Source organism: Natrix helvetica (genome assembly GCF_964273705.1).
Source record: "Natrix helvetica genome assembly, chromosome: Z".
Lineage (NCBI taxonomy): Eukaryota > Metazoa > Chordata > Lepidosauria > Squamata > Natricidae > Natrix > Natrix helvetica.
Genome location: NC_138554.1, coordinates 5,149,082 through 5,164,065, shown reverse-complemented (window position 1 = coordinate 5,164,065; position 14,984 = coordinate 5,149,082). Strand labels below are relative to the sequence as shown.

At 37.8% G+C, this 14,984-nt stretch overlaps 2 protein-coding genes across 2 annotated transcripts; both read right to left on the bottom strand.

The window, feature by feature from the left end:
* Positions 1–584: 584 nt before the first annotated feature.
* LOC309381839 (vomeronasal type-2 receptor 26-like) lies at positions 585–14,566 on the bottom strand (the record flags this gene model as incomplete). The annotated part of the gene is made up of 3 exons (XM_081933124.1): positions 585–1,319; positions 2,228–2,455; positions 13,766–14,566. The coding sequence occupies 3 exons, from the start codon at positions 14,564–14,566 to the stop codon at positions 585–587; spliced, it is 1,764 nt and encodes a 587-aa protein (XP_081789250.1).
* LOC309381714 (vomeronasal type-2 receptor 26-like) lies at positions 11,266–12,940 on the bottom strand (the record flags this gene model as incomplete). Its single annotated transcript, XM_081932999.1, has 2 exons — positions 11,266–12,192; positions 12,863–12,940. 2 exons carry the CDS (start codon positions 12,938–12,940, stop codon positions 11,266–11,268), a joined length of 1,005 nt encoding a protein of 334 aa, XP_081789125.1.
* Positions 14,567–14,984: the final 418 nt, after the last annotated feature.

Below are 14,984 nucleotides of genomic sequence, written 5' to 3'. Positions count from 1 at the left end.
GTGATAGTAATTGACAATGGAAATAGATTTATATGTAGAGATTGAATTGTTATAATCCAGTACGAGAGCCGTTTTCTTTCAATACAGTTAAATATTCAGGAATCACAATCTCAATATATTTTATATTTCAAAGCACTCTAAGAAATCCAAACTAATATCCTATAACACTGTGTTAAAAATATATTCATAAAATGGCAATCAGCATTTTACTACATTTGTATAGTGCTTTACGAACTGACAGTGTAAAACCCAGGAAAATGTCCCTGCAAACATTGGACATCAGTTGAGTCAATATCTGAAATACCCAAATAGCAGCTAAAAAAACTGGATCAAAGTCAAGTGCAACAGGAGTATTGAAAGGGAGATTGGATTAGGATAAAGAATCTTGGACAATGATGGAAATTCAGCAACAGGAGCACTTATTTTGGAATGGGCTTAAATATGATTAAATCTTAAATACCCCACATAAATCCTTCCTTGACAGAAAAACAAAACAAAACAATATTCCTATATGTTTTATATATACCTGTAGACAACAAATAATTGTTCTATTGTTTTTCAGCAATTTTACTTAGAAAGAAAGATCACATGATGTGTTCATTCCTCTTTATTAGTTGCTCCCTGTGGTTGAGGTCAGGCCGCAAAACAATGATGTAGCATTTTGGGAGGAATATGCATCCCAGTAAAGCAGCACTGGAGGCCAAGATGGAGAAGACCTCCACAGCTACCATGGCCTTTCCTTTTGTGCTCAGGTAGGCTGGAAAGAAGGAGATCCACACACTGCAGAAGGCCAACATGCTGAAGGTGATGAACTTGGCTTCGTTAAAGCTGTTGGGTAATTTACGGGCAAGGAAAGCCACAATAAAGCTGGCAATGGCCAAGATACCCATGTAGCCCAAGACACAGTAGAAGAAGAAAGCCGACCCCTCATTGCACTGCAAAATCATTTCTTGGAGCTCCGAGTGCATGTCCAAATCAGGGAATGGGGGAGATGTTGACAACCAAAGAATACAAATACATACTTGTAATAAGGAGCATGAGAGGACAATAGAAAAAGCCAATCTTTTCCCCACCCATCTCCTCATATGAGATCCTGGTTTAGTGGCTATGAATGCAACAACTACAGTGATGGTTTTGGCCAGTACACTAGAAATGGCCACTGAGAAAGTGATGCCAAACATTGATTGTCGGAGAAGGCATATCACTTTGCTCGGTTGGCTGAGGAAGAGCAAAGAGGAGAGAAAACAGAGCAGAAGAGAGACAAGCAGGGTGTAAGTGAGGGACTGGTTGTTGGCTTTAACAATGGGAGTATCCCTGTGCTTAAAAACAGTTCCAAGTACCAAAAAGGTCAAGAAGAAGAAACCAAGAGCTGCTGAGGCTAAACCAATTCCTAAGGTTTCTTCAAAAGTTAGAAAGACCAGCAATTTCAGGATACACCTCTTCTTTTCTTTATTTGGATAACGATCTTCTGAACATTGAAAACAGTCATCCATATCTAGAAGGAATTTTTTTTAAAAAAGTCATCTAGGCCTTCCAAATTGTTGAAAATAATAACATTATTTTTATGCACCCATGTAGCTTATAAAAGTTCCCTTAATTCTAAAGAAAATTGGTAGAATGTCTACCCTACCATTTTGATTTGAAATCTTCCCTTCTGGGCATGGAACACAGTCATAGCAGCAGAATTGATTTCCCTCAATCCCTTTCTTCCAGGATCCAGGAAAACAAGGGTCGTTGCATCGAGAGAATGGAAGAACCTGATGATAAACATGAAAATCTTTTGAAAAGGAGAGTTTTAAAGACAGTTGCTGATTTTTCTGCTTAATGGAGTAACATGATTATTGACTTCCCAAAAGAATACAGCATATTAACAACCTCATCAACAACTGAAAAATAATTGAGAAAATATAATGAGGTATAAAAACTCCTGTCTAAAGAGTAGGGTGAATAAATAATTATACATGGTAACAATGTCATGCAAACGTGGCCACTCTTGTGATTTCAAGTGGAAATGCCCACCAAATATGCAATCCTGGCTTTTACTGTATATTGTAACATCATATTGTAATATCATATTTGATCATCCACAACATTTGAAAAAATATGCTATTGTTTATTTTAAAAAGACTAGAAATTAGATTTTTAAAGAGATTATGTTCAATATGGGATCATAATGGGTTAAGGCATGGAATCATAATAGACTAAAGTGGAATCACTAATTTGATACCTGGTTAAAAGCTGGACTCCAAACTATCACATTGTCATCAATCCATAATTCCTTCCCTTTTAGAGCCTGTAGCTCCATCTTTCCAACTCGAACTTTCTGAAAGGATCTGTTTGGAAAAGTGATTAAGTTGATGATATCGAATCCACCTGTTGCTTCCCCTTTCTCACTCAGGAACACTCTTTCCCCAGCTGAATTATTAAAAGAAATGCCTTGAAGAAATGGATGGAGCTACTTGAAAAGGAATGAAAGAGAGAGGGCATTAAAAACAATATAGTAGAGAAGAGAAAATCATATTCAAGTTTCATTCCCTCATTCTTCCTATTCCTATAACTATTATAAAGTATGAACACTTAGAAATTTGACAATCAATATTGCCTGATAATGTACATGTCCTATCTATCTATCTATCTATCTATCTATCTATCTATCTATCTATCTATCATCTATCTATCTATCTATCTATCTATCTATCTATCTATCTATCTATCTATCTATCTATCTATCTATCTATCTATCTTATTGATATTAGTATAAGGAAGAGTAAGAATGAATTGAAGCAGAATGAATAAAAGGTTCTGGAATTATGTACCTTCCTTAAATTATGATTTAGATCAGGGATGTCAAACTCACACCATCATGCCATCATGTGACACATCATGACTTTTTCCCCCTTCACTAAACCAGGGGTGAGCATGGCCAGCGCGTGATCCATCCAGCCCGTGGGCCATGAGTTTGAAACACCTGATTTAAATTGACTAAATGAACAATTAATTCCACCTAGATCATATCTAATCTTTCCTCATTGTCTGTTACTCAAATTTTAGATTCTGAGATTAAAGCATTCCTCCATAGAGAGATGCAAGATAGAGATTATTGCAAACACGTTTCATGTTTCATACTATGGGTGCCACATCTAAGAAGGCCCATTTTTATTTCATTCCTCTAAAACTCCAGATAGAGACAGAAAGCTCAGCTTGTTACCCATGACAAGTCCATGAACCACGTAGAAAATTGTTGGAGAATTGATTATTGTTGGAGGAGGAAATGAAAAGTAACCTAAATTATAATTTTAACTATCTCTTATTATGCAATGTAAGGTGATTTACTAAATAACCTCTACTGACATCTAAACCATAATTTATACAATAGCTCCAGAACAACAACACAAACCATTTTTTTTCAATATCTATTTAGGACAGAACAGCATATCAGAGTACAGAAGACTTGGAGGTCTTCTAAGCCAACACCCTACTCAGGTAGGAGCCCCTATGCTATTTCAGATAAGTGGCTGTCCTCTTCATAAAAATCTCCAGTGTTGAGAGTATTCAAAACTTCTGAAGACAAGCAGTTCCATTAATTAATGGTTATTTGTTGTCACCATCACAACATTCCTCCTTATTTCTAGGTTGTTTCTTGTGCTTGATTTCACATGCAGAAAATATTAAGACTTTCCACAATGGCTTCAAAACATAATTCTACGTCAAGCTGCTTATTGAAATAAAAGAAGTGTCCAAAGCAAAGGGAATACCTGCCAAGCTGGGGGATGTGGAAGGACAGGATTTTTACTCATCATTGTTTTTTTTCTATTGTAGTGTAAAGTGTACAGAGCCTGCAAAGCATGAGCCACAGCATAAACAGCATTGTAGACACTGTAGCTTTGGCCAGTCATTTCCATTTCAAAGGCAGGTCCAGGGAGATCCTCCAGCTTCATCTCCTCAGTGCATATTCTACCTTCCTTCTGGAAACTTTCTTGTATTTCTTGTAACTCTAGTTTTGGAAATGAACAATCAAATGCTTGTTCCCAAACTTCCAGCAGAAACTGATCTCTGTAGTCTGAAAGAGGATTCATGATCTGAAGAAATTCCTTGAAACCTTCAACTGCTGTTGAATGAAGGGTGAAGGAAAGAGCCCCATGGAACATGGTGAGATCCAATGTGATTTGAAATCCTGATAATATGAAATCAATCTGGGCAGTCATGATCCACACCCTTCTAAATAATGCAATTTCCTTGCTTTCAGGATCTACCATAAATACAACAAATCTTAGCCACATAATTGTCAATGATTCTCCATAAACAAGAAATGCATTGGCTTGGCTATTCATCCAATTCATGGAAATAATTAAGATTTTTTCAATTACTTTTAGGAAGTCTTCCAAGTGGATTAGCATTTCAAGTCTTTCTATGAATGATATACAGATTCCATTCTCTGAAAGCAAGGGCAGCATTTTCTGTAAGAAATTTTCTCCATCATTGTTATCAACAGCAAATATCCCAATCCATGTCCATTTGAAATGGTGAAGCAGTTGGACAATCCCAATGTACTGATGGTCCTCTTTGGGGACCATGAAATAAAGTGAAGAGAGCTTACTAGTCTGAAATTGCTCTTGGGGTACTGAGCCATATGTCAGCTGCAAGAAAATGGAGTAGTATTCTCTTGAGTTGTAAGATCAAATGCAATTGTCCTGATCTATTTTCACACATGCAAGAAAGTAATTATTTTCCTGAAATTCTTCTAAGTATAAATACAGAAAGGAATTTATTGGAATTAATTCAAATATCAGAACTACTACCGACCTCCACTCCTTCCGACAGAAACTTAAGACCCACCTGTTCCAATTAGCTGGCCTAGCTGTTCTATAGTCCCATTTTCAACCTCCTGACAAACATCTTATTTTGGGGTAGTTTTTAAGGGTATTTTTGGAATCTGTAACCGCATGCGCAATAAATCAATTTCAGATAACATTTTGTTTTATGACCTGCGCAATAAAGCTTTCTTAGTTTAACTCTTGAATGTCAGTTTAGGCAGTTCAGGCCTAGCAAACTTTTTAACATCGTGACACAGTTCTTGTATTCTGCATTATAGTTTTAAAAGTATGCCAACTAATAGACCTTAAGCCAGGCAGAACATCTTAATACAAACATAACCCTAATCTTTATTGCTCCTTAATTAATCCAGAACAACATCAAGAACAGAATATAGAATTGTTCTCCTTTAGCCCTTTCATAACTTACCTGTGGAATTTTGAAGGATCCAGTAATTTCAGCAATATGAGATGATGTGACAAAATCCAGTCCCCCAATGATAGCCATGAGATTCTTCTGGCTGTCACACTTGTAGTTAGGGACAAATTCCTGGGATTTGAAAAGCAGGTCCAGAGTGGTGCGATAGGTCATCCTTGAATTGTAGTAACTGTCATAGATGTGGAACCCAAGAGTGACATTAGGTAAGATCTGGGAGTTCTCATTGATCTCCTTCACAGCAAAGGCCAAGGCGAGGACATGTTGATGAAATTTAGTGAATATGCTGCAAAAATTTAAATACCTCCCAGTTGAAAGGGAAAATTGACAATTTTCATAAGGTGACAACATTTCTGTTTCAATAACAATCATTTCCTTCTCTGACAGTAATAGAAAGAAAATAGTTTTTTCTAATATTTCTACAGAGGGGTCCTTGGTGTTCTCTGAGCCTGGCTGTTTTCTTCCAGACATTTCATTACCCAAAAAAGGTAACATCAACACAGCCTAGCACTGATGATATAATCTAGTTTGGCTAATGAGATGTCTTCAAGAAAACAATCAATGTGAGAGGACCCCTCATTTCCACCCTGAACTAAAATATATTCTTATATTGCTAATTTCTACAGAGCTCACATTTATTTTCCACAGCATTTCCCTGACTTCCAAGAAATATGTACTGCAACTAATGCAAGTGGTCACTTTTTTCCAAGTACTATATTCTCTATGACATTTAAAAAAAAAGTTTTATGAACAGATTCAGGAGGTGTCACTTATTTACCAAATATATATATATATATATATTTTGTGAGGAGAGATGTCAAATCTTTCTAAAAATTATCTTATCCCAGTAAATCTTCATATAGAGACTTCTTCATCTTATGTTTTGTGCATTTTATGTGAAATATTTTAAGATAATGTAAGAAAGTCCTAGAAAGGATTTTTGAAAATCTCAGTAACATTAGACATAGAGAAAAAAATTCTTACACTGGTATCTCATATGGTTTCTTAGCAGGATTTTCACTAAATTTAGCTTCGTAAAGGTGGTAACCGAAGTGAGATGCCATCCCACCAATGATGAGGTCTCCAGGCTGGTACCACTCATGTGGAACAAGGAAAGCATCACTTGCAGGACATTTCAGAGTGACTATTTTGTGTACCAAAAACATCACAAGGAACATCTTCATGCTTTTGTTATTGTGTAAATGTTTTCCCTTCCATCTTCCTGGTCAGAAAGTACCTATAGTCCAATACTTCATCTATAGATTGATCCAAGGTTGTATGTGAGAATGCACCAAATCAGAAAATCTATTCTTTTCTTCTTGAATATCCCTGTGAGCGCAAATTTGTATCCTGTACTGTATTTGAACAGATACTCCGGCAGAAGAGAACAGAGGGTAGAAATCTGAAGCAATGAGCCCAACAGAGCTGCTGTTACCCTTGTGCCAAACTTCCTGAACTTCAAATGTTTCATTTATCCAAGCTGATACCTTGACTGTTATTGAATATCATTTCCTTCTGTGCAGCTTCTGGTGTTTTGGCCTAGCTGAGAAAATATGGTGATTCCTGTAGGAGTTAATTATTTTGTTTTGATGAGATAATAATTGGCCACTGGTTCAACTATTTTTTTTATATGAGCAAATGCCAATGAAAATCATATAAGGGAGATTTGCAATAAAATATATGCCTGGTTGTTGAAATTGTTGAAAGTGTTTTTTGAATCTACAAACATTTCTTTTCTATCGATTTTTCACAAAATAGAATAGGAACATATCCAGCAGGTATCAGTCATGAGGAGTAACAATGCAGAAACTTTTTTAAAAAAAATTACTGTGAAGTCACTGAAAACTTTTTTTGCACCAAAGTTTCTACTATTCTACTGCTAACATTTTAACACGTGATTTCTTCTCCCAGAACTAGAAACATTGGAAAGAAAGAATGGCTTATGTTAGATATAAAACCTCCATTGATGCTGTAACATCTTTTACTCACCTAAACAATATTTGGGGAACTGGCTAAAAATATCAAAAGAAAAAAAAACTTCATTTGTAAATAAACCTCTATGTCATGATGCTTTAAGTTCAATTCATAAAAGGGATAGACTATACCACCAATTATGAGATCAGCAGCTTTATATGGGGCACTCCATTTATTTATTTATTTATTTTATGTCATGTTCCGGCGTTCTCGTTGCATACAAAGAGAGATTCAGTTTGCTTGGTGAAAAACTTTTATCTCTATCTAACAAACTACATGATAACCAACACCAAATGACAATGATACAAAGGTAATCAAATCCAAGTCAGTTCTAACCAAGTTAACACCATCACCCATATATATAGCATTACCCCACCCAGTTCCACCCACAACTCCACCCAGATGACACCCACCCACCATCACCAATGACCATGACCAACACCTCCAGCCACACCCCCACTCAGTGTCATCATAGCCTCTTTCCTGGTTAGCTACATCCGAGCAAAGAGTTACGTCAGAGTAGGCAGTTGCACCCGAGTAGAAGAGTTACAATCGAGGAGGCAGTTGCACACGGGTAGAAGAGCCACATGAAGCTACAGGCTCAATCGACATCAGAGGAGCAAGATCAACCTGGCAGCGTTGTGTGGTGGGCATGGTGATGGACAGGGTCCCCCCGGATGGCAGCCTGAGGGCTGACATTTTATTTATTTATTTGTCAACATGTACAAGGCAACAGGTGTCAATATAGACAGGGACATTTTTGCATGAGATTGGGACAAATAGATGGGTATAAATAAGTGTAACACGGCCATGAACACATAAAATGAGTACATATCAACGGGGACAGTAAGATAGGGACAGTAGGGACACTGGTGCACTTATGCATGCCCCCTTAGGGACCCCTTAGGAAACGTGCGAGATCCACGGTGGACAGATTAAGGTTAAAGATATAGGAGTTTGAGGAACTAACAACGGAGTCAGGTAGAGCGTTCCAGGCATTGACCACTCTGTTGCTGAAGTTGTATTTTCTGCAGTCGAGTTTGGAGCGGTTTACTTTGAGTTGGTAGATATTGTTTGCCCATGTATTATTGCAGATGAAATTGAAGTAGTCGTTTACAGGTAGGACGTTATAGCAGATAATTTTGTGTATTATGTTTAGGTCAGAACATAGGCAGAGTAGTTCGAGGTTGTCCAAACCTAAGATTTCGAGCATGGTGGCATAAGGTATGTTCTTGCGAGCAGATGAGTTAAGTACTCTTCTTGTGAAATACCTCTCGACCCTATCTACTGCATTTATGTCTGCTATACTGCGTGGATTCCAGGCAGGAGAGCAGTATTCAAGGATTGCTCTAGGATAGGTTTTCCATGCCCTAGTTAGCAAGAAGAAGAAGGTTTTGTGTAGACCCAGGTGTTCAGATGTGTCATCCCTCCTGCAAGAGCTGCATTGGCTGCCAATTTCCTTCTGGATAAAGGTTGTTACCTTTAAAGCTTAAAATGGTTGGGATCATGTTATTTGAAGGACCACCTCATCCTGGTCACATGTTCCTGACCCATCAGAGTGGGGAGTCGGGGGGGCGGTCTTCTCTCCTAAGAAAGCACATGTGGCAGGACTCAGAAAATGGGCCTATGGTGGCTCCCTCTCTTTGGAACATCTTCCCCATGGAGGTTAGATTGGCACCCACTTTGATAGTCTTTTGCAAGGCCCAACAGGCCTTTGAAACCCAGAGTGGGATGGAGCCCATCAAGTAGCTTATCTAATGGATTGTTATCTCCAGGGGTGTGTGTGTAGGAATGTTTATTATTTCTATTGTTTGCATTTTGGATTATTTTCAGCATCCCAGAAACCCTGACAGTGAATGGGTGCCAAATACATTCTCACAAATGAACAAACAAACAAACAAATAAACAGAATATAATAGAATAACAGAGTTGGAAGGGATATTGGAGGTCTTCTAATCCAACCCCCTGCCTAGGCAGGAAACCCTACAATTAAGTTGTTTTTCTTGCCTAAACGTAGAACCGTACTTTTTTCACCATTGAATTTCATTTTGTTAGAGAGGGCCCAATGTTCAAGTCTGTCAAGATCCTTCTGTATCTTGAGCCTATCTTCTGGAGTGTTGGCTATTCATGCCAGTTTGGACATTCTATACCAGTGATAGCAAACCTTTTTGTAAAGGCGTGCCAAAATTGTGCGTCCATGCGTTATTGCACGTTTGTGTCTGCCCACACCCCTAATACAATGCACCTCACCCATCTGTGTATGCGTGCATAAGACCACCACCACCCTGGGGAAGAGGGAATTTTCGCCAACCCCAGGCTCCAGAGGATTTCCTGAAGCCTGGGGAATGGAAAACGGGCTCTCCCAGCCCTCTGGAAGCCCAGAATTCAGCTGTCCGGTGCATATATGTATGGCAGAGTTGATATCTTGCATGCCGGTAAATATGGCTCCATGTGCCACCTGTGGCATGCATACTATGGGTTTGCCATCATGGTCTTATACCATTTCAAACAAATGGTTTTCCAGTCTCTTTTTCAAAGCTTCCAGTGATGAAGTAATCCCCCAACTTCTGGAGGGAAGCTATTCCATTGGTTGATTGCTCTCTGTTAGGAAATTTCTCCTTAGTTCTAAGTTGCTTCGCTCCTAGCGTAATTTCCATCCATTGTTTTTGTTCTCACGTTTTGGTGTTTTTAAAAATAGTTTGAACCCTTTGTCTTTCTAGGAGTCCCTCAAATATTGGAACACTGTTATCATGTCACCCCACTTATGCTTTTCTCTAGACTAGTCATACCCACTTCCTCTAACTACTGTTCATATGTTTTAGCCTCAAGCCCCTCATGATTGTTGTTGGTTCTTCTCTGCACTGTGCACTCTTTCTAAATATCCACATATTTTTTTTATAGTGTGGTGACCAGAACTTTAATACAGTTTTCTGAGTGTGGTTTTATTAAGGCTTTGTAAAGTGATACTACATCTTCATGTGATCTTGATTCTATCGCTCTATTAATGTTGTGGGTCAGGGACTAAGACATTGAGCTTGTCGAAAAGAAAGGTCGGCAGTTTGGCAGTTTGAATCCCAAGTGCCACGTAACAGAGTGAGCTCCCATTATTTGTCCCAGCTTCTGCCAACCTAGCACTTCAAAAGCATGTAAAAATTCAAGTAGAAAAATAGGAACCTTTTTGCTGGGAAGATAATAGCGTTCTGTGCCCCTTTGGCATTTAGTCATGACCACATGACCACGGAGATGTCATCAGACATTGCTGGCTATTTGCTTTTGAAACGGAGATGAACACTGCCCCCTAGATTCTGGAACACCTAACACATATGTGTGAGGGAAAACATTACTTTTAATTTTACCTATTAATAATGCAACCTTGGATTGTATTGTGGGGGGTTTTTTGCCTGGGAAAATTTCATTTCAATATAATTTCCCATATTATTAATACGTGATAGCAATTTACAATGGAAATAGATTTAGGTGTAGAGTGTGAATCGTTATGACCCAGTATGAAAGCCATTTTCTTTCAATGCAGTTAAATATTCAGGATTCACAAACTCAATGTATTTGACATTTACAAAGAACCCTCAGAAATTGTACGCAATGTACTATAATACTGTGTTAAATATTTATTCATAAAATGAGGGTCAGCATTTTACTATATTTGTATAGTGCTTTACGAATTGAAAGTGTAAAACCCAGGAAAATGTCACTTCAAATGTCGGACATCATTTGAGTCAATATCTGAAATATCCTAATGGCAACTAAGAAAAATAGATCAAAGTCAAGTTCAAAAGGAGTGTTGAAAAGGAGAATGGATTTGGTTAAAGAATCTTAGACAATGATGGAATTGCAGCAACATGAATACTTACTTTGGAATGGGTTTAAATATGAGCAAATCTTAAATAGCTTACATAAATCCCTCCTTGACAGGAAAACAAAACAAAACAATATTCTTATATGTTATATATGTACCTGTAGATAGCAAACAGTTTTTCTATTCAATTTGTCAACAATTGTACCTAGAAAGAAAGATCACATGATGTGCTAATTTCTCTTTATGAGTTGCTCCCTCTGGTTGAGGTCAGGACGCAAAACAATGATGTAGCATTTTGGGAGGAATATGCATCCCAATAATGCAGCGCTGGAGGCCAAGATGGAGAAGACCTCCACAGCTACCATGGCTTTTCCTTTTGTGCTCAGATAGGCTGGAAAGAAGGAGATCCACACACTGCAGAAGGCCAACATGCTGAAGGTGATGAACTTGGCTTCGTTAAAGCTGTCGGGTAATTTACGGGCAAGGAAAGCCACAATAAAGCTGGCAATGGCCAAGACACCCATGTAGCCCAAGACACAGTAGAAGAAGGATGTTGAACCCTCATTGCATTGTAAAATCATTTCTTGGAGCTCCGAGTGCATGTCCAACTCAGGGAATGGGGGAGATGTCCACAACCAAAGAAGACAAAAACATACTTGTAAGAGAGAGCAAGAAAAGACGATAAAAAAGGACAATCTTTTCCCCACCCATCTCCTCATCTGAGATCCTGGTTTAGTGGCCATGAAAGCAACAATTACAGTGATGGTTTTGGCCAGCACACTAGAAATGGCCACTGAGAAAGTGATACCAAACATTGATTGTCGGAGAAGGCAGGTCACTTTGCCAGGTTGGCTGAGGAAGAGCAAAGAGGAGAGAAAACAGAGCAGAAGAGAGACAAGGAGAGTATAGGTTAAAGACCGGTTATTGGCTTTGACAATGGGAGTATCCCTGTGATTAATAAATGTTGCAAGTACCCATGAGGTCAAGGAGAAGAAACCAAGATCTGCTGAGGCTAAACCAATTCCTAAGGTTTCTTCAAAAGTTAGAAACACCACCAGTTTTGGGATACATCCTTTCTTTTCTTTATTTGGATAATGATCTTCTGAGCATTCAAAACAGTCATCTATATCTGGAAGGAAAATCAAGGAATTTGTTATCTAGACTTTCGAAATTATTGAAAAATCACATTCTTTTTATGCCTCCAAATGGTTTATTAAAATGTTATTAAATCTAATGAAATGTCACAGAATTCCTACCCTACCATTTTGATTTGAAATCTTCCCTTCAGGGCACGGAACACAGTCATAGCAACAAAACTGATTTCCCTCAATCCCTTTCTTCCAGGATCCAGGAAAACAAGGGTCATTGCATCGAGAGAATGGAAGAACCTGATGATAAACCAGAAAATGTTTTGAAAAGGAGAGTTTTTAAAACATTTTCTGAATTTTCTCCTTAATGGAGTAACATGATTATTGACTTCCAAAAGGGATACAGAATTTAACAACTCCACCAACAACTTGAAAAGATGTAGAAATTATAATGAGGTACAAAACCTCCTGTCTGAAGTGCAGGGAAAATAGATAATTATACATGGTAACGATGGCATGCAAACATGGCCACTCATGTGATTTCAAATGGAAATGCCCACCAAATATCCAATCCTGGTTTTTCATTGTAATATCATATTTGCCAATTTGAGGAATCTTTTATCATCCACAACATTTGAAAGAATATACCATTGTTTATTTTAAAAAAAAGAAATTAGATTTCTAAAGAGATGTCAATATGGGATCGTAATGGGTTAAGGTGGAATTACTAATTTGATACCTGGTTAAAAGCTGGGTGCCAGACAATTAGATCTTCATCAATGAATAATTCCTTTCCTTTTAGAGCCTGTAGATCCATCTCTCCAACTGTAACTCTCTGAAAGGATCTGTTTGGGAAAGTGATCAAGTTGGTGATGTCAAATCCACCTGTTGTTTCCCCTTTCTCATTCAGGAACACTCTCTCCCCAGCTGAATTGTTAAAAGAAATGCCTTGAAGATGTGAATGGAGCTACTTGAAAGGTAATGAAAGATAGAGGGAATGAAAAGCAATATAATAGAGAAGAGAAAATCATATCCAAGTTTCATTCACTCTTTCTGCCCATTCCTACAATGTTATTAAGCTTATAGATTTGATAATCAATATTGTATCATAATGTACATTTCTACACTATGTATTTAATATGGCATCAATATAAGGGAAAGTCAGAATTAACTGAAGCAGAATGAAAAATAGGATTTTGGAATGTTGCAATTCTTTAGATTCACTACTTAAACAACTACTTCCACATAGATCATATATAATCTTTCATCATTTATAGAAATAAACCCCTTTTCTGCCTCTATTTAAGACAGAACAGTTTCAGAGTCAGAATGGACTTGGAGGTCTTCTCATCCAACACAGTGCTCAAGGATGAGACCGTTAGCTATTTCAGATAAATGGCTATCCTTCTCTTTGTAAAAATTGCCAATGTTGGATCATCCAAAACTTCTGAAGGCAAGCTGTTCCACTAATTAATGGTTAATTGTAATCACGAACAGGAAATCCCTCCTTATTTCTAACTTGATTTCTCATGCTTGATTCCACATGCAGAAAATATTAAGACTTTCCACAATGGGGTCAAAAAATAATTCTATGTCAAACTGCTTATTGAAATAAACAAAGTGTCCACAGCAAAAGGAATACCTGCCAAGCCTGGAGATGTGGAAAGTCAAGATTTTTACACATCATAGTTTTTTTTCTATTGAAATGCAATGTGTATAGAGCTTGCAAAGCATGAGCCACAGCATGAACAGAATTGTAGATGCTGTAGCTTTGGCCAGTCATCTCCATTCCAAAGGCAGGTCCAGGGAGATCCTCGAGCTTCATCTCCCCAGTGCATTTCCTACTATGCATTTCTTGTAATTCTGGTTTTGGAAATGAACAATCAAATGCTTGCTCCCAAACTTCCTGCAGAAACTGATCTCTGTAGTCTGAAAGAGGATTCATGATCTGAAGAAATTCCTTGAAACCTGCAACTGCTGTTGAATGAACGGTGAAGGAAAGAGCCCCATGGAACATCTGGAGATCCCACCTGATTTGAAATCCTGATAATACGAAATCAATCTGGGCAGTCATGATCCACACCCTTCTAAATAATGCAATTTCCTTGCTTTCAGGATCTACCATAAATGTGACAAGTCTCAGCCACGAATTTGTCAATGATTCTCCGTAGACAAGAAATGCATTGGCTTTGCTATTTATCCAATTTATGATAATACTAGAGACTCTTTGATATACTTCTGGAAAGTCTTCAAAGTGGACCAGTTGTGTAAGTCTTTCTATGAACGATGAGCAGATCCCATTCTCTGAAAGCAAGGGCTGCATTTTTTTAAAGAAATTTTCTCCATCGTTGTTATCAATAGCAAATATCCCAATCCATGTCCACCTGAAATGGTGAAGCAGTTGTACAATTCCAATGTACTGATGGTCCTCTTTGGGGACCATGAAATATACTGAAGAGAGCTTACGGGTCTGAAATTCCTTTTGGGGTAATGAGCCGTATGTCAGCTGCAAGAAAGTAGAGTAGTATTCTCTTGAGTTGTAAGATCAAATGCAATTGTCCTGATCTAGTTTTCATATAAAATTTATGCAAGCAAGGAATTGTTTCCCTTAAATTCTTCTAAGTATAAATATGGAGAGAAATGTATTGGAATTATTTCAAACACATAGAATTGATCAATTCGTTTGATAGAAATGAAGAATACTATTCTCAACTCTTTCCTCAGGTGTGGACTGTCTATGGATACTTAGTTCTTGTATTCGGCATTATAGTTTCAAAATTATGTCAACTAACAGACCTTAAGTCAGGCAGAACATCTTAATAAGAACATAACCCTAATCTTTGATGCTCCTTAATTAATCC